This window comes from Acromyrmex echinatior, chromosome 3 (assembly GCF_024713525.1).
Source record: "Acromyrmex echinatior isolate Ae372 chromosome 3, ASM2471352v2, whole genome shotgun sequence".
Taxonomy (NCBI): Eukaryota; Metazoa; Arthropoda; class Insecta; order Hymenoptera; family Formicidae; genus Acromyrmex; species Acromyrmex echinatior.
In genome coordinates, this window is record NC_141854.1 from 13,620,772 (window position 1) to 13,643,111 (window position 22,340).

The 22,340-nt window shown below is 29.3% G+C and overlaps 1 protein-coding gene across 1 annotated transcript in view; it reads right to left on the reverse strand.

Moving 5' to 3' along the window:
• LOC105144049 (LON peptidase N-terminal domain and RING finger protein 3) overlaps window positions 1-22,290 on the reverse strand; it is a 43,796-nt gene extending 21,506 nt beyond the window's left edge. Inside the window, exon 1 of the mRNA XM_011052708.2 lies at window positions 21,244-22,290. Coding sequence (XP_011051010.1) covers window positions 21,244-21,805 — 562 coding nt within the window. The 5' untranslated portion in view covers window positions 21,806-22,290. The remainder of the gene's footprint in view (window positions 1-21,243) is intronic.
• Window positions 22,291-22,340: the final 50 nt, after the last annotated feature.

Here is a 22,340-nt window from a genome sequence, read left to right on the forward strand (position 1 = left end):
AGTGCATAATTAGGAAAATTACTTCTAGCTCATTTATTTCTTTTTGTTTTATAACTGAAAGATCTCATAATAATTTTTACAACTGAAGTGACTATATGTAAACTTCATACTAGTGTTACTTCTAATTAACAATTCCCAAGAAATCTTGATTAACAGTTTCAAATTTATCGGTGTTTACCAAAAAGTTATACCTTCTAGCTGACATCAATATTCAAGATCTACCGATCAATTTCGTCAGGATGAGCAAAAGCCAGGAGCGCAGTCTGTGATTATGCGTAGCGCAAATCCTTATATAACGCTTTTTATTACGTAATTGACAGAAACGCCGACCCTGCATACGCACGCGCGCGCGAAAGTTCCGTATTGAGAAGTCTCCAAAATGATTAAAATTTCGATGGATTTGAGTGAGCATTTGCGCGATACGATATTAATAGCTTCTTGATATAAAAATAGATCAATTTTAATTATCAATCAGTTTTATGACCTAAAGATAATTTAATCGTTAAACACATTTGTATGAAAAGAGTTATTCAATTTTCTGAAGAAACTTCTAATTTATTCATTTACTTATTTTCTTTTATATGAATATAATTGCATATGCTTATAGATTCTCTCTGTTGATTAAATTTTGTAACGTCCAAGTTGTGCGCAGAAAAAAAATGTGAGAAAGATCGTCTTCTTTCTCATCCTAAATTTATAATATAAATATAGAGCAAATTAATATTTTTCTGTGACGTAAAATAATTAGCATTTGCCTGATGCAATATTTCGCATTTTTCAACTTAATGATATAATACTTGTATATATTATATAATTGTATTACGTATTATATAATCTATGTACGTATATATATATATATATATATATATATATATATATATATTTTCCTCTTATTTTGTGAAGTCTCATAATCGAATTTCTATCAATTTTCTGTTACTTATATAAATCGAGTACAAACATTAGAAATCTTGTACAACTAATATTATCGCTGATCGTTACTGATAAAATTTATTTTTCTTAAAAATTTTATAAAACACTTTTTGTTAAATTGAATCCTGTCTGTAGAATTATAAGAACAAAACATAATGAATATAAATGGCACAAATTACATCAGATATGTTATATAATATCTATAATTATATGCTGTCAAATTGAAGATTAGTTTCATTCTATAAGACGATTTCTTTTGGATATTTCCCTAAGTTTGTCTCAAGAACTCGAGAGAAGAAAATTGTATCATACGTATCTATGTGATGCGCTCCTCGTTAGATAATATAACGATGGCCTAGGCAGCTACAGTCGGGGCTCCGCGCGCGCGGTGTCAACGTAACCATTTATATAAATCTATCGTTACGCAATCGGTCGGTCGATCTCCACCGTTACGACGCGCGTCCTGATCATAGTACTAATGATTTTATTACAGTATTGAAATATCGAGCTAGTTATTTAAACAATCGATATTTCGCTTTCAATATTTGTATTTGATACTTCGATAGTCATATTTACAATCGATATTTCACTTTCAATATTTGTATTTGATACTTTGATGGTCACATTTTGTTTAGCCCTTATTTTCGTTAATATTGTGAACAATTCTATCGTTTACGTATTATTGTAATTCTTTATTAGATATTAATTATTTTTAGATAATTTTAAAACTAATATTTTTTAAATAAAAAAGAATATTATAAAATAAAATATTAATTTTTTTAAGATCAAGTGTAGCATTATATATTTATGTATGGTTGTTTTAGAATTCATCTTTTATCATTAGCATGATACTTCTATATTTACACACTCAGTGTAACTCTAGTTATTTTTTACAAATGCGTGAATATTTATGCATATTCTAATTCAAACTATCGAGAACGAGACAGTTTGAGAATATGTGGGCGGCAGCATATAATGTCCATATCAGTACTGTGTAGTCACGTACATATGTTATAGTATATAGCAGATTGACTTTATCATACGTGGGTTCGCCGCCTTCGCGATATATGTCGCTTTCGCGCATATAATGTATTTTATTTTGTATCGATGAATGCTTCATAGAAAAGATATTCTCTCTTTTTCTCTTTCTCTCTCTTTCTCTCCATTCTTCTTTATCTTTCTCTTTACAAGATTTTTTGATATAATTATATTCATATCTATTATATAATGTATAAGTATATAATACAATAATATATAAATAATATTTAAATTATTTATAAATATAATTATATTATATTACCGTAGAAATGCTAAAAATTATTGTCATTTATTTCATGATATTTATTGAGCCATTTTGGAAGTAAATTAACAAAAAAATGTATAGATATTGATAGCTTTTTGAATTAAAATTGAAAAATTGAAGTAAATAAAAAATAAATGGTCGAATGTAATTTTTTATAACAATAACGATAACATCAAGGTTGGAAAGTCATTTGAGTCTTACAAGTAATGAGTTGAAAAAGGCACTCGTTGCTGAAAAAATTAACTCAGCATTTGTAACTCATTACTTTTAGTTACTTGTAATGAGTAACATTACTCGTTACAAATTACCTTTTTCAGTAAGTAAACACATGCAAGTTTTTCAAAGTGACTTTCCTAACTTTAGCATAATCTTAGCGTTTAGTCAGTTATCAACATAGCATCATAAAAATTGCAACGTCACTATCAAATTGTTATCATAAAAAGTAACGAAAAAAGCAGCGAAATAGTAACTCTTCCACATGACGTAAAAAGTAGATGACAAGAAAATGTCTGCAAGTCGAACTACAAGATACTACTTCCTTTTCTCGAATGCAACGGAAAGGATGAAACAGCGATGTATCCGTCGTGACACTCCGGAGTATATTCTGCCGAAAATAAATCGGAATCCCCGATAGCACGGGTCGACCGACCCCGACGCGCTGCGTCGCGACGCGACACAACGTCGATTCATGGCGGATCGCCAGGAGAGCGCAAAGTTTACATAACAGAGGAGTTTGACAGTACGCCGGGCACGTGACCGCGGCCTCTATCTTATCTCAGCAAATACGCCTGTTCGACCGGCTAGCATGCCGCGGCGTCGCGGCGTATGCATGTTGCTCTTATTATTTCTTTTTACGTAACTGACGGTCGCGCGTATCGACCGGCCATCCTAGACTCTCTGGGCGTTTCCCGCCAACTTGGTCCGCGGTTTCCTCCGACGTCGATATCCTCGTCGAGCTTCCGGCATCATGCGGTGGACAAGATAAAATAATCAACTTTAGATCAACCTTTGGAATTTGCTTTTTTCTCTTTATCTTCTAAATATGTCTAAGTATAAATAATGTAGTACATGTAAGCATTTTGTATACTTTTAATGGAATTTTGAACTGACGAGACTGTCAAAATATAAAAGTTTTCTAGCTCCAGGCATTACGCCTGCTGTAAGAACTTGTATTAAGATCTTTATTTGCTTTAATTCTACACGTAATTCTCATAATACTGAACATGTCAAACATTGTCTTATAAATATGTATCTTGTTGATAGCTCTGTATTTTAGCATAAGATTTTTTTGACAAGATTTTGTAGACAGATTTTGTAGACATTTATCAAGTCATACATTATATTTCAAAAATATATTTGTTTTTTGCTTTACAAAAAGTGTTTAAAATTTTGGATAATTGTTAATATTTTGGACTAGAGAATAGAGCTTTATTGACGAAAGGGATGAGTAGGGTGTTGTGTAAGTGTAACATTGATAAGAGAATAATTTCGTACGTATGGAACAGAGTTACGACGCATGTAGTGACTTTTTCCTTAACGCAGAAGTTATACAACGAGCTCACGTGGAGAAATCACGTGCATGAGAGCAATTGTCGTTCGCAAAGTATTCGTTGCATTAAACAGATTTTATTATCGTGATTTGTCAGTTCGCGATATGACATTAGAGCACTTGCTGTCGATTACTGTTTGAACGTGCTTAATTTGAAATTTCTTGACAAATACAAGCGAGCTTCTTGAAATACTTCTCGTGATATGATTATGTTTTAAATCCACACAAAGAAAATGAATTCTTAAAGAAATGCATAAATGCTTTAATCCAAAAATATTTTATGCTTAGAATAGCGCCAAGAATAAACAATTTCTGATTAACAATAAATTATTCGTAAAATGAAATAAATTTTATTCTTAATTCAAAACAAATTTTATTTCAATAAAAGAATAAAGTTGCACTCGTTCGATATTAAATATATTTTTATATTGATGATAGAAATCAATGCTGCAGTAAGTGACGATAGCTTTGTAAATGAAGTGCCACATTTATAGAGCATGACTCCTAATATCCACAGAGTACAAGCTTCCAAGGAAAAACTGAATCAAACTTAGATTATACGGTCTACTAATGGAGCTAAAAGGCAAGTGAAATGCTGAGACCGTTCTATCAATTTCCGTTAGCCATATTACAAATAAGGATGCAAACAGACGGTCAACCTCGTCACAATGGTAGAGAACGCTGGCTGCATATAAGATGGATCCACCGCGACGGATTGCTCATCTCACCTATTTAACTGCGGATAGCAGATTCGCGAATCCGCCACGGAAAATTCGCCCACGTGTATAGGCGCCTCTTCGTCGCAATGACAAAGTCGGCCGGCTGTTTGCACATCTCCATTTGCAATATAACAGAAACATTAGGACGAGCTGAATATTTCATCCATCTTTAAAGATTGAACCACCATTAGAGATATGTTCCATGAATGGAACAGTTCACTCACAAAACCACCGTCAATCGTCATTCATTACACTCATACACTTTCAATATCTTAATATTACAGAGGGGCTCGTATACACACTATTGCCGGCGAATTTTCAAATTTGTAATTCTTAATCCAAAAATAAATAGTTTGTAAATAATGCGATTGAGTTTGTTAGAACCATATAATGATTTTAGAAACAAGAATACAATTTTAAGAATAAAATATATTTTGCGTAAATCTATTCATTATTGATGCCAGTGAACATTTATAATTGAAAAGAATATTTTATACTTAAATGAAAATAAACAGCATTCAAGAATAAAAATATATGTGAATCAGGTATTCATTTTTATCAGTGTCTGATAAGTATTATTTGTTAATTATTTGTTAAATGTTTACGTGGGTAGGCAATATACACAGAATGCGCTTACAAGGGAACATTCTCAATTTCTTATTGATTCTTGCGAGTTTACATTATATTGTATTATTGCTTGAAATAAGCGTATTATTTTATATGCACTTTATTATAAATTTCTGATTAATATATCTTTTATATCCTATTTAACCTCAACTCTGGTTTATAATTGGCTAAAGTTAGATAATTATTACTTAACTCTTTAGCCATAACATTCTTCACTATTATGTAATATCTGAAATGTAAAAGATAGGTCGATTCGAATAAAAGTAGGAAGGTGTGTTGTAATCTGTTGTTTCCGATTGAAAGGCGAAAAGAGGTTTGGAATGGCGGATTCCAGTTCTCTCTGCGGCAATCTATTACGACATATCAAATAAAGGAGAATGCTAAATACGTATACAGAAAAAATACGAGTCGGTGGAGAAAAAAATAAGTTGCGTGTCACTGTGACTCAATTTCCATTTGCGTTTTCCGAATAGCCTTTATCGTTGAACATCGGAAAACGCCCAGAGTACATGCTCGACCTTTTCTTCACAATGTGCCATATTATGTATGGTAAAACAATCACGAGCATTCTACATTAAAAATTTAAATTTATCAACATTAAAATATTTTTAAAGTGCTAATATAAGAATTAAATTAAAAGCAAATAATATGTTATATTAAAATACACAAAGAAATATTGCTTTTAAATATTTAGATATTTATAATTATTTATGATATCTTCTTCATTTTTATAATAAGAATTTTTTACAAAAGTACACAATTATATTACAATGGTTTCCTACATGGAAAATAATTTATTGTCTAATTTTATTAATATATTATTAAAATATAATATTATAAATAATTGACGTTAATGTGGATATAAATGTACGTATAACATATAATTCATTTATTTAATAATTATATAATGTCGTTAATATCATCATTTTTTATTTAAATTATTGATAATCATAATGGATAGTAAAATTGATATTACACGAAATTTAAAGTCATTTATAATAATTAATAAAGCGCGTAGTAAATGATAGCATTTATTAAGTAACTAAATCATAATGATCATTATATTGTGAATAATCGCTAACATTACGTAAATTAAATTATAAGATGATATAGTATCCTGTCATTATTACAATTATTCATTATTACAGTTATTATCATTCTTGAAAGGATAATTTTTATATAAAGAATAATTTTTGTGAATAATACATTTCTAATTGTGCTATTTCTTTATTATTTTATCTATATCGTTTTAATAGACGTAAATAGTTTAATATAATTTAAATTATAATTAAATTTCTTTCAACTAAATAATAGTACTGTGTATATTGATCTTTAAAAATATGTTCTATATTTTATGATATTCTTGTCCTATCAAACTCTTTAATTAATTTAATAATGCAAGTCGAGACAATTTACGCGGAAAAAAGGTGACGACTCTTTTCAAAACGTATATTACTCTCTCGATTAGGGAAAGCTTCCGCTGAATTAAACGATGAATCACGAATTAATGTGCGCGCACGTTAGAACCCGATGAATGAGTAAGAACAAATCTCGCGATTGTCTTACGTAATTCATCTAGGTCATCACAACTTCGAGTGGGCGCAACACTCGCTGCGAAACTCGGATTTAAATTCGGATCGATTTGCGGCTATTTGTTTATTTCCTATTTAACGTCGAATCGATCAAATTTTCATTGTGCCAGGCGTGATCTGACTAATTCGGATTGCCCCGCGATGACTCAGTCAAGCCGACAAATCCCCCCAATGCGAAAGTCAAATTTAGTCGTTGGGATCGTTTGTATTCTATTTTGTATTGTTCTTGGATCGTGTTGTAATCACGACGCTTATATCTCTGGTCGAGTCAATTTTGAGTTCCAACGATAATAATGTAATTTGTTAAAAGATTACTTATTATTTTTAAATAATTAAGAAGAGTATTCTCAAGATGGAAAATCATACACATAAATAGTGTCAAAAAATGAAATAATTTTAAATATATTACATATATATGTGTATGTGTGTATATATATGTACGTATAATGTATATTAAATTATTTTTTTAAATGTTTTATTATATATATGTATATATATTTTAAGGGATTGGATGCTTAAAAAATATATTATTTCTTTTAAAAATTACAAATATATTAAAGTAAGATTTTTAATGTATATTTGCATATTAATAATGATATTAATAATTTTAAATAAAATTTGTAATTTCATTTATACTGCATTATGCACGATATGTATATTTTTGTTGCTGATGATGAATAATCAATCGAGATTATAGGTATCTTAAATTGTTTGTATGTATAATATACAATTGTGGACTATATATAATTTCGTCATGCATAGTAATGAATTTCTAAAGTAACCTTCTATCACACACACACATAAAGACAGCACTATCGACTAAAAATATCTAAGATTAATACAAATGATAATATTAAATAATATATAATTTTTAGTATGTTACAAAATATTTATAAATGAAAACTGCGGGAATTGCGATGATATTCATTGTTAAAATTTACATATATGCACATTTATTTATTTGCATTAAATGTTTGTAAGGTAAATGTAATTGGAACAACAAATCACGAGTACGATTTAACTGTAATTCGTGCATGTCAAGCATAGCAACATAGCGCAAAGATGCTTTCAGCCAATATATTGTGCAATTCAGTACTGCGCCTCTCGCGAAGCGAGTCGTAATCGGACTCAATTAGAAAATACGTAAGAGTTCAAGCAGCTAAATCAATTTAAGCACCCTGCATTGATAGAAGCAACCTCGTGAGACCCTCTGCGTTGCCGTTGATTATCGCTTCGTCCAGAAGGACCGGAACTATGATATTTACATATGTCTGAGATGAATTTACTCTATGACACATTGCATGGGAGAATATTTAGCATGAGAGGAAAGATTCTCTAATAATATGTATATAAATGATTTATTACTATGTGAGAAAGAGCAAGATTCTTTTATTCTTAGATTTCTAAAAAATTCTAAATTAAAAGTATTTATATATAAGTAAATTTAAATAAATTTTTTATTTGTATAAAAAAAAATAAATTTTATTCCTGGAAGTTGCAAATTTATAGGCAAATTTATAAGTTATTTTAAAATAATACACAATGGGGTGAATTTATCGATTGCTAAAATATAATGATAATATACTTTAAGCTTTCTTGGCTTACGTTTTAAATGTTAAACTTAAACAATTATAACAATTATAACAATTATAAAGCAAACGTGCGGATGAAGGATTATTATCACAAATATAATTATAAAGTTACTATTTAAAATTTTATCAGAAGAACTATTATTTTATGTACTTACTCATATAAAAGTGTAAAAAATAAAATTTAAGATTGTGTTACACTGAAGTATTAATATATATATAGTATAAGAACAGGTATATTTGTCAACACTTGAGAGCATACTGTTGCTCTTTTGGTCTCTAATGTATTTTTAGGATTAACATTATAGGATAAAAATCTGAAAATAGCATCTTGTACGCACTGTTTCTGGCACTTTCGCGTCGTCCGTGCCACCCTCGAATTCGAGAAACTGGCGTATGGATTGCTGTTCTGTCGTCGCCTTGACATAAATCGACTGCGCCTGCGACGGATTAATTTCGCTTCGCGGTAATTGCACAACCGAAACGCACTCGCGGATTTGCAAGAGCCGGACTCGCTCGGGCATGACGCTGTTATTATGTATATACGTATATTGATCGCGTAATACTTGCGAGTCGCGGGCAAAAGTCGTGGGAGAACTCGCAATTCTGACGTGCGAGTTCTCGAAAAAAGATCAATAATTGCATGTAAAAGTGTCTCACTAGATATTTAAAGGCTAAATGTCGTGAGATAGATTGCGTCGCAAATATGAGGAGATTGAAAAACGAGAGTTTGAAAAAATTAATTAATAACATTGCGTTTACTATATGATGAGACTGAGGCAATAAATGATATTTCAGGGATTTGCCGATAAAAAATTGACGAATTATAATCATTTCAAAATATAATTAAATGGAAGTTATAGATAAATACGTTTTTTAGATTTAATTGTAGATACTTGATTAAGAGTACCTAACTTTCTTAAAGATTTATTTAACACAACATACATAAAAATGAGTAAGTAATATTTCTGTAAAATCAAACAAATCGTATCTATCAAGAAGATGATCAATGCAGTAAGTAAATACTACACTGTAAAAAGTAATGTGTTTTATTCTTGTCCCCATGTTTTTAAATACTTAAAGATGTTTTAGTTTTAAACTTTTCTGATGGACAAAACACTACGTGTTTGGATTTAAAATACTGTGCGTTTTGTCTATTAAAAAAGTTTAAAGCTAAAACATCTTTGAGTGTTTAAAAAATGGAGATAAGAATAAAACATTTTAATACCTCAAAATTAAACATTTTTTTTTTCAGTGCAGTAGCGGATATGCTGGCTTTTGACATAAGTCTATGAATATATTAGTTATGGCAGTTGCTAATAAAGCTATAATTTTTACGATACAATGTTCAGTTTATTATTTAATTTTCACGGATGTTATTAGCGAAATAATATTTAATGGAATATCATTTAGGAATATTTTAGAAATATCTTATAATTTCTAGTAGTAAAGTAGTAATTTCTAATAAAAAATAATGAGTAAATAATGTGTAAATAATAAGCAGTAAAATTAAGAAAAAAATAAGGAGTAATTAAATGATTTAAACAATAAAGTTTCTACAATTTGTTTTCGTGTAATAAGTTTGATATTATCTCAGAATTTATAAAAAAAATTTATTAATTTTTACTCAATCTATTATATAGAAAAATCTATAGAATTATCAATTGTACTTATTATCGCGTCTTCTTCATTTCAGTAAAATTCCATGTAAAAAATTTTTTTTTCTATTTATTATCTTTTTTTCCATGTTTTTAATTTTTTCAACAATTGTGATAATTAATAGTGCTTAAAATTTATGAGACCAATAATTGATAATTTTATTCAAATATATATTGCAATATAGTAATATTTAATATGAAATGATTCAAGTTTCGATTGATGGATGGAACATTGGAGAGGGAATGAGGACACGACCCACTTTTATCAACAGTATTTTACAGACGTAAACTACTCGTTTCTTTTTCTTAATTAGCCATCTCGCAATAATAAATAAAAAACCTTAAATTCAAAAATGATTTTGTATTTTTTAAATTTCATTTTAGCGTTTTAAATCTTAATGTCTTGGCTTGTGTCTGCAAAGAAGTGACGTTTGCGTAACCATTCTTTATACATATAGATATGACGTACATAATATATTTGACTTTAATTAAGAACATTAATATGTTTAATCCTCCACATAACGCGCATGTCCTTAAAATCATAAACTATATTAATTGCATATATATATCTGTAACTTCACATAATTAGATCTGTAATTATAATTTATATGTAAAATCTATACAATTATTCATTTTCAAATGAATATCTTGTAAATATTTCAGATACGTTTTAATATTGGAGATATGTTGAATAAAGCTAGTTCTACCTCAATTTTTGTAACATATAAAATTTAATTCTCAAAATATCAGAATAATCATATGGCCATGTACAAAATATATTTAAGTTAAAACATTGTGCAAATTTTCATGGTATTATTCTTTGATAAGATTAGTTTCTCAGAATATGTATGATAGGCCGGCTTTAAAGCCTTATATAATCACGTAGCACACTACAAAAGAAGTTATTACAAAAATCGAAAAATGAAACAATTTATTACTTTAATTTATATAAATATTGTCATTTGCTAAATATAATTAACTAAAGAAATTAAATATAATATTGTATCATAAATCAGATTAAATAAAATATAAACATTGCAAGCGTTTTTTTTAATTTAAAGTAATTTAAAAGTAATTTTAGAAATAATTTATTATGTGATAATTAGATTAAAGCTAATCTAAATAAACTATCGCGTGATTCATGTAATAAGATAGCATGTGTTCTCCGACATAGCTTGTCTTATTTGCTGTCATATTACACGCACATTGTCACTTTTAATGTTACGAGCTGAACAATAGTCACAATTTATTAAGTTTTAGGTTAACGAAAGATTAGTTTTAATATATTAAAGTAAGATAATAATTTATTTAAGAATTGAGCTGAAAATGACAAGACGAAATATATGCACATATTATATTCTTTCAACCTAAATATAAATTATCAAAAGAGAGACAATCATAAGTAACTTACAATTAATACAATAGATCGTAAAGATATCTTCTACGTGAATTATCATTGAAACTCATTACTCGATAAATCTGTCCAAACGTAATAATGTCTGCACATCGGTTCATATTTTACTATTATCCCAAGGCATAATTTGTTTTAATTCAATCAATTCAATGTGTTAAAACTACTTTCTCTTTAAAAGATAAAGAATTTTGTTCTAGATTTTAAAAAAGACAAGAAAAAATATAAAGACAAGAAAAGATAAAAATATTTATAATATGCTCCGCTATAATTCGCCGCAAAGAATTGCAAAATAAATCAAATAAAGCAGTGAGAAAGCACGAACTCCCTCAAAAATAAGTCTCCCCTCGAGGTCTTTTCTCGCCAGACCAGAGATCGGCGCGGCCCTGACCCGAAAATCGCTCCCATTGCTCTTTTTGCAAATTGTTGAAGCACTACGAGAGCGCGTTCTTGATACGATAGGACCTGCCGGAGTCGCGTCCTCGCGTGTGACAGCTTCTCCTGCGGGACCGAGTATGACTCGAATAGACGATGACATCTCGGATTTGGCAGAGATCCATGCACGTGCCGGGGTCAAATAGGGATTCACGAGGTTTCTTGAGATGCACGCCCGCAGCTTAGCGTGTTTTCCGAGGTACGTGTCACTCTTCTAATTTTCCTTGGAGAAAACATATCATTCTAACTGAGATAATTTTTCTGGTTGAATTTTATTTGACTTGTACCTAAGAAAATATTTCCTTTCGAGATCTTTCTTCAAATCTTCCATGAAAAGAAATAAATTCTTTAATGCGCGTTTGAAGTTACTCTTCCATTAAAAAAAAAAATGTTAGGCAGACGCGTGTAATTATGGATGTTTTATTATAATATAGGATATATTTTAAGATAATTAAAAGGAACTTTTTTGTAATTTATGCTTCACGAATGTAAAAAATAAGTATGTTCCTTTACAACTAAACATTTGTCTATTTTTTTTTATTTTATTTGATTTAAACGCTAAGTTAAATTTGCTTTAATGCGTCGGAAGCTTTTAACGCGTTTTGTAACATTGCGCTATTGTTCACGTTATTTATAGCGTAAGTTCAACAGTGCTCAGCACGGCTATGTCAAGCAAGGCTTTACTCGACTATTGCAGCATTGATCGAAGTAGAAAATGATACATGAAGAGACTATTTGTGATCTACTAGAAGAAATTAAATTGGGTCATCGAAACTGCTATGGTCCCAATTTATACGGATTTGAAATAGCTTTTAATCAATATAAAGTTAAGTATGACTAAAAACAACAATTTAATTTAAAATATTAACGGAATAATTTTTTATTAAAATTAAATAGGGCATATAAATATTCTTTGTTTATTATATACAATTACTATTTTTTGAAACAAATTTTTTTTCTTTAATAGAAATTCAAGTGCATTCTCTCAATAAGTAATTAAATACATTTATTAAAATGTCTTAAACGTAATGTAAAAAGCCATATGTATTAAACTTTTTAATTATTTATAAAATAATATAACAAAAAACAATATTAAAAAGATGCATACAAAACAATAAAAAAACTTATTGAATATTTGTAGCAATTATTGCATTGTATAATGCATTCAGTATCAGTTTATTTTGGGAAATATATTCAATTCTAATATATATTTATAAAAAACAAACGCGGTTAAAAATGCATTTAATTTAAAATAGTGCCTCTCACCACACGCAATTCAATCATGTTTTATCTTGTATAAGCACTTTGTATTGACAGACTTTTGATGTTGATACATACCGTATTGATAAACGCAATACATACATAGTTTAAACAATAAATATACTACATCAATAACAAAAGATAATTTTAAAAAAGTATTCTATATCATTTTATCATTATATAAAATTTGATCATTAATCTCCTTTTTTCGCTTTTAAATAATAAGAAATAAATAAAATGTATATATAAGAATTTTTTTGTATAATCATATATAATAGTAAAAAAAATTTTTGTAAAAATTAAATGAAAATCTGATTCGAATATAATAATTAAAAATTTCTTATATATTTCTAATCACAATTAAGTTTATGTGAATATAAATTTAAATTATTTCAATTATAAAAGAAATTGTAAGATTTTCAGGGAACATTCCGAAATAGAAAACATTTAACAATTAACAAAAGCCAATTTAACAATTAAATGGTTTAATTTGCATGTCTAGAACAATGACATCGGACGTGAATCACTTAGCTGTAGCCATTAAATCCACTACGGTGTAATTTTGCGACGCTTATCGGCGGTGAGAAAAGCAGCGTTGACGATCATTATATAAGCGAGTCCGATATATGGAGCTCGCGTGCATAGTTAAGGAGCGTAAAAGCGCACTCCTTCTCGTAGCCTGTCATCGCTTTTATTTTGTCGAGCACGTTGCACCGGCGCGATGCGACGCGACGCGACACACGCTAAATTTGTACTATATAAGCGCAGCGGCGCGTCGAATTTAATTATAGCTTCCTTTAGAGAAACGAAACTCCGGAATTCGCGAATATGTAGAGAGACGAGTATCGGCGAAATGCGCTTGTAGGTGGCATTCTTTAAACAGTGATTCCCAACCGATTATGAGTTCCAAAGAAAGAAAAAAAGATGAAGACAATGTGAAAATGGTTGATATATAATAGAATAAAAGAGAAAAACTATTTATCAAAGTTAATTTTTATATTGCATAGTATAGATTTTTAACTCCAGTGTTATGTTAGAAAGAAGGTAAAAAGAAAAGGATAGCGTTTATGTGCTTTAAATATTAAGGGACTTTTAAATTAAAATCTGATTAATGTAGCACGTAATCTACACGATTTGTTATATTTTATAAATTAGAAATAATATTTTTCAATTTCTTTGTGTTTCAAATTGTGACTTATACTTTCATTGTTATTTGATAAATTACGTAATACAATATCATTTTATTCTATGTAACTTTGCAATTTAAAAAATAATACATTGTAAACTGTATATACTGGATATAGAGAAAACTTACACCGATTAAAATAACAAATTAGTCAGACTAAATTGAGTATCTCTGGCATTCTCGTCTGTTGACGAAGATGTTTTCAACTAGATTATCGATGTCTGCAATACCGGAATGTTTCGGAGAAGAAAAATAGAATTATTTTTTTATTCGAACTTAAAATTTTTTTTTATTCATACTTTATGATTTTTATTTTCAAGTATCTCATGTGTATTTAATATGTAAATACTATTATATGTATACTTATATTTAATATTGCTTAATTTTTTATTTCTAAATTAATAAAACGATTTAAAAGTTCTAATTTAAACATTTCAAATTAAATTCTTAGTGATTTCTAATAAATAACCATATTTTTTAAATATTTTATTTCTAAACATTTTCGAAGATTCTTAAGACAAAGAATTTCATGCAAAGGATTTAACTGCAATTATTTCTTCACCTATTATGTAATTTAATGACGAAATAAGATACATTTTCTTTCGTGCCAACGAGTTTCGTTCTAAAGTACAGTGTACGGCGTCACTGAAGATCGTTATTAAAACTACCGTAATCAACCTGTAGACCAGGTGAATGATGCAGGTGCGACCAAGTAGGGCGGCGTGGCTACCGTACTCATATACATATAACCCGTTTTATTCCTACTATTCCCCTCTCCCTTAAGGAGATCTTCTTTCTCGATCTTTAAACTTTCCACGTAGAACCGCTCCTGTTAAACATGTGAGCGATAATGTCGCTTTACGTAATCTTTGCGTTGTAACTTGACGATTTATTGTATAGTGTAATATATTCACGAAGATTCCGATCCAATGCTATATGCAATATTTACGCGTCACATGCTTGTAAACACCTACGTCACTCGCTAATCGCATTTATCGAGGAAATCTTATGCTGCTATAGTACGATTATCATTGCGTTTATTGAGTTTGTTTACATTGGTTTATAATCATTGTACATCTTTTTCTCTTCATAGTTTCACTCTTTTCAATTCAAAATATCAAATACATCGATACAGTAGTTTATGTTTTATATTTTCGTTTTCTACCAAAATTCTTACACTGTTATATAATTTTTTTTATCATATGTTCATCAAATATTTCATTCCCGTTATGAATTGTTGATGACAGAAATCTTTTTAAGTGATTCTTGAATTTATGTTAGTTAAAATCTTACTATCGATCACTGTAAATAAACTTAGATAACGAAGACCTAATACGTGTTACAATGCATAATCCCTTAAATATTTTTTTCACAAGAGATTTTATTTCAAGGTACGCGTGATGACAAAGATAACAAGGACGATCTTGGCGAGGTCGATTAGTCATAAAGCGCACTTGTTATCGTGTATACGCGTTATTGTTCTCGGTAATTCTGTTGCTTGATAGCCTCGAAGAGAGAGATAGATAACTATAATGCGCTTCAAAAATCGACACAAAGAAGGTTGAGATGACGCGATCGATCATTCAGCCATAACGCGCGGTAAAAGTTATTTTAAATATATTAAATCGAGGTTAATGAGAGTTAATAATGTTTTGTCAAATTTCAGTATTATAATTTTTAATTATCACAAATTTTTTATTATCACATCCTCTTAATTATATAAATATATATATGTTTAGGTATCTATTTAAAAAAAATTGTTTTAAGATAGATTTTCTTTTATAGTTTGGAAACAATAAATTTAAAAAAAACCAGGGAAGGTATTAGGAACATTTTGTTATGCGATGTAAATAATATTCAGAATTTTTAATCAAAAATGGTAAAAGTGAATATAATTAATTATACGTTTACGCATACAATTAATACGTTATGTTGTCCGCAACCCACAAAAAAATAGTGTATGTAGTGCGAAGACAAAAGAAAAATTTTGTATTTCAAAATATGGTTTTGCAAATTAAACATTGAAAGGTGTGAGGAATGGATGCAGAACGCGTAAATATTTATACGATATATCTCATAGAGTAGACGTAGCGTGTCTCCGGATGGGACATCGTCGATTCAAACCGATATCTCCAAGAAACGTTATGTAAGAACCGCTTCGGACTGGCCGTGAACTTAACGGCGTTGTCGTCGTGATCGTCGCAGTCGAACGCGGAGGCCTCCCTTTCCACGCACTTTACACATTCGGTGCACTCGAGTATGCACAAAAGAATATGGATTTCAGTATTCAATTTGATTCTTTTTATCTTATCACAACGACAGTTATATAAATTATATATAAATTATTATATATAAGTAACGATTATTAAAAAGAAAAACAAGACAAAATTACAAGGTATAGCAATAGTATATATATGACAATCTAATTCAATTAATCTATTTATTAATTTAAAAATAAGATGGATATGCAAGATTGATGTAAACATTTATATCTCATTTTCTTTTTTCTTGATATGATTGTCGATTTTACTTCTGATTCTTTTACTTTTAATTATTTAGAATAGTTAATAAATAGAATTTCCGTGAAGAATAGTTATATTTAAAATAGAATTAATATACTTACCCTCTTATTTTGGAAACAGTTAAATATAATAAATGATAAAAATTAAGGGTAAACCTCAATAAATATGAAATTCGATAATTGTTAACTTTTAATGAAAAATTACGTCATGTAGAATGTTTATTTTTGTAAATATATAATTATAGAATTACTAAACAATTACTTTATATCTAGAAACATATCATTTGTTGACCTATCTCACTATTCGTTTTTTGCTTCTTCAGTATGTAACTCGCGCGATAATTTATTTTTAACATTTACTTGCTCTATAAAACTATATTTGTCGAAAATATATACAATATATTATCATGTTTTTTTATATATTAGGTGTTGGAATTAATTCGTAGCGTTTTACAAGTGATGGGAAGTACTTTCATTAATGTATTTTTTAATGCTCATGTGAAATAAATAACATTCTTTCATTAAAAAACGCTACGAATTAATTCCAACACCTAATAAAATGTATGTTTCATTATTACGTTTGTATTGAATTTATATAATTGAATAAAAATTATATCTCACAAATATAACCGATAATACATTTTAAATAAGCTTTTTGTAATTGTAGATAAAATGTATAAGATATTTCGTGATAGAGTTAAAAAAATATTTCTGTAAGTAAAATTTTTCCACGTACAGAACAGTTAAGGCCTAAACATCAAACGCAATTCCAATCTGCTATTCGTTTCTAACGCAGAGACTTTTGTTTGTTTTTCAAGAAATAAATCTCTACATCACTTTTCAGATGCAATTTTAACAAAAAAAGTGTTCAAACATAAATTATATCCAGAAATCAGCGATATTCTCGAAATATTATATGTTCAAAATTCTCAAATGCTGCTAAATATTTTAACCAAGATTTTAATAAAAAAAGCGAGATGACTGTCTATAATTTTAGATGATTTTTTTGTATGTATAATACATATAAAAATTATAAAAAGTCTGTTAAACCTGTTTAAAACTAAGTTTTTACATTTAATCTTATATTATAGAATAATAGTTACAGTTTATGTCATAAGAATAATTTCTTACGTTTTAATATATTTAATTAATAAGTCAACAAATAAGGTTTATAATCTTACCATTAATATTAATTTGCAAATATATAAAATAATAAACGCGACCAATATGTTGTTTGATTGATTCATTGCTTTTAAATATTTTATATAGAAATACTTTCATAATATATTCATAATATATATGTTTCCAATAAAAATATAAAATTGCAATAATTACAATTTTCAAAAAAGTCAATTTTTAAATGTCATAGAATCTGTAATTAAAATCTTAAGCGACAGAAAACTGATGTCTGTAAATTTATTATACCGAGGTCAATAATCGAAGTCTCTTTAGCTTGGAGTGATAACAAGTTGCAGCGAGTGAGAAAAAAACTTATATAAGTAAAAGAATAAATTTTAGCAGAAAAGAATAAAAACATGTAGATATAGAAGGAACGTAAAATACAGTATTATTAAAATGCAATAATATGTTTTTTAATATTTCTTAATTAATTTCTAAAAGAACTAAAGAGTAAACGTTATTTTTTAAATAATAGTCTGTAACAGAAATTGATAAAAAAATTGCATTAGATTTGACGTTATCTTCAAAGAAAAATTAGTTTGCTATAAATAGCATTAATTAGTAGAATGGAATACTTTTAATTGATTGGAATACTTTTAATTGATTATAGTTTAAAAAATTTTTTTAATATATATATTTTTTTAATATATATAGATTGTTTAATATATATAGGTAGTTTTATTAAAAGTTTTTCTTTTCTTATTTTAAACTTGTCTTACACAATTGTTTGTTCATTCTTTTATTTAATTCTGCTAGTGCATGATTAAAAGGTTAAAAATTATATCATATAAATTTTGAAGAAATTATTGTTTGTCTAAATTAATATTATTATATCTAATACAGAGTTTTACAATAATTTCGTGATTCTTTATAATTTATGTTAGTTTTGTTTTATAAAATTATATATTTAATATATCTTATTTGAATTGTATTGTACGAGGGCAAGGTGAAAAGTAACTGACCTCAACATGAAAACATGAACTATGTAAAAGTTTTTAGTTAAGTACCAAGTGTTATATATCAAATTATTCGCATTGAAAATATCTGTAATTTCTCCTTTGACCACTTTGCTAAACAATTCACAGCTAAAAAGTTATAGCCAAAAAACCATAAGAAGAAAAAAAGCAAAAAACGAAAATTTAAGAAAAAAAGTACGACTTGTTGTTGAAGATGCCGCCATCGAAGTCAAACTTTTCGGTATATATTCAAGTGTTATATATCATATTGCTCACATTAAAGGCGGCTACAATTTCTGCCTTGACCATTTTTCTCTACAGGTTAGCATAGGTTCGGTAGGTTTATAAGTTGCTGTGGCAGATTTGAAAAAAAGCGCTAACATATTTTTGACTCTAACTTTTTAGCTATGAATTGTTCAGAAAAGTGGTCAAAATATAAATTATAGATATTTTTAATACGAGTAATTTGATATATAACACTTGGTACTTAACTAAAAACTTTGTACATAGTTCATGTTTTCATGTTGAGGTCGGTTATTTTTCACCTTGCCCTCGTACCTATATTACAATTCTCAATACATCATTTTTATTATAATTTTTATAAATATCATAAATACACATTAAAATTTTGTCGAGTATTTCTTATTTTTTAAATTAAAATTATCATTTTAATATGTTTGTTGTTCTTCAATACTTAGTTTTTTGAAATTAAAATTTGGCGAGAATTTACGTATAAAATACAAAATAAAATAATAAATGATATAGAATTACATACATGTATAATTATAGCGCTATTATTTTTTAAATGATATATAATATGAAGGTAAATCTCCGGAATATTTTCGATAGAGTTACATTTCTCTTGCGTTAATTTATATATAGAGTTCTCACTCTTGTTATATAGTTTTCGTTAATTAATTGCTATTTAAAAGAGTGCCAGTTTTATCCATGATCGTAGCAATTTTGCTCTGTTGTTATTTGATATTTCCACATTAATCCATACATATATCCTATTCTTTAAACAACTACTTACATTAATCTAGATAAAATAGAAATATAGTCCTTTCATAACAGGATGCTTTTTTAGTGCTAAATGTTCATGATTTTGATTAAATCGGGGCAGATTATAAAAATGGCAGATTATAAAATGTGAATGATGAATCAATATACTTTTAGTCTACCTGAAACATTATTCAGATTAGGTGTTTCGTAATAATCTTTATATAACCACATATTTTTACCATTTACTCGAGAATAGAAAAATTTAAAAATGGTAGCCAGATTTTTTAAGAATCGTTTCTAATGTTATTCCTTTGTATGGAAATACTTTGTATTGAATAAGTAAATTTGATACAACTCAGTTGAATTAATTAATTTTAACTTAAACTAAATAGATCATAGAAGCGTTTCATGATCAAAAGACTTCATTGAAATTGTGACATTGATACGATACATCAAACTGATAAGCGTGATTCAAATAGAAAATATTTCAATTTGATGATAGATTTTAATGATTTATAGTTATTAAGCAATATTTTTCGGATATTTTTCTTAGGTATTGTTATATATATTAAATAATATCGGAACATTTTTACCATTATTATCATTAATGTCTTATCTTATAATTTTTATTCTATTTTATTTTAATATATTAGGTGTTGGAATTAATTCGTAGCGTTTTACAAGTGATGGGAAGTACTTTCATTAATGTATTTTTTAATGCTCATGTGAAATAAATAACATTCTTTCATTAAAAAACGCTACGAATTAATTCCAACACCTAATAATAATTTCTTTCGTAAAATATTTTTATTTTAAATTATATTATTTTTTCCTAAGTTACTATTATTATTAGTAATATTTTTTTAAGCATTTTTTATTTCTTAAACAACATAAAACATTAGAGAGATTTTCTGAAAGATATTTAAAAGATATATAAAAGCATCGAAAAGGATTTTTGTATCTATGAAATTAAATTCACTTTTGTGGCCAAAAATTCCTACTAGATATAAGGTTTTATTAAATGTGTCTTATTTTTTTAAACTAATTTCTTTATTTGTAAAGACTAAATATTACAAGTTTGCTGACTCGTAAAATATTTTCATCATTGAAACACAGAAGAAAATTAACAGGAGTTAATTAAAAATCACTAATCAATAAAAACCTTTTTCTTATTCTTATTCGATCCTATTCAATAAAATAAAAACTTTAAGCGTACATCATGTTGTCATTGATAAGGAGTACTGATACATTAAATACAACTTAAATATGACAAATATTCATCGAGAGACAAAGACGTGTTATAAGGAGATAAGGTGATTTTCTTACCGAGATGAACTGCCAGGTTGTATCTCTCCAGTGCTTGACCTAGGTGACCCTTCCTCATGAGAATATCACCCTCATGCCTCGCCCGACTGGCCTCCACTTCTCGTGGCCACCATTTCTCCACGAGTCTTTGCACTAGCACATTTGTTTCACTCACAATAGCGATTTTAACTCCACATACGTGACAGTTCTTTGATGGATCCACGCAGTTTCTGCAGTACGTGTGACCACAGCCGGCGGTCATTGGCTGATAGAGAGTGCCTTCACACAAAGGACACGCGAAGGATGTCTCGATCCTCCGTCTGGGATTCGTTCCAATACTGACCATGTCTTCCAGGAGCGCGGTTGCCAGGTGTTTCAGTCTATCGGCCGGCACGGACATCGCCGTTGAACACCTGGAGTAGATCTCAATGGACTCCTTGACACGACCGCACTTGAGCAAGGAGTCGCCATAACCAAGCAGCACCTCATAGCTCGATCCTTGCTGCTTCAGACATCGCTCGTACAGTTCGACCGCTAGATGGTAGTTACGGGAGGTGAACGCCTCCTTAGCCAGCTCCGTCATCGCGCTGCTCCTCGTGCGTCACTCTTCGGGAGTGAGAACGGAGTGTATCCTTTCGCGACGCGTTCTCTTTATGAGTAAATCACATACGCGCGTCGGACGTCTTCTCGGTAAAAACCGTTCAATGCCGGTTTCGTGATGTCACACATTTTTTCGAAACTACGTGCGCGGGAATTACGCGCGGATTGCGTGACAAAGATACGGTCTGCCGGAAATCAGGAATACAGTAGCACGATCACGGGTCACTTGACCCCGGAATAGATAACAATGATTCACTTAAACGGGATTCATCGAAATCGTCGGAGCGACACGCAGAGAGTTTGACAGCTGGCCGTCCACGCGTGCTGCTCCGCACGTTAACGCGCGTGCGACCGCTCCATACGGCACGCTGGCGCACTGAGGACTGACGCCTCGGCTGTCATCGGTCGGCCGAGCCACTGTCAGAGTCGGCCGCTCGGTCGACCGTCAGCAGGGGATGGTGGTGGTGCGACGATGCTGGCGGCGGTGGTAGCGGTGGAAGAGTCCAGCCGCCTCCGAG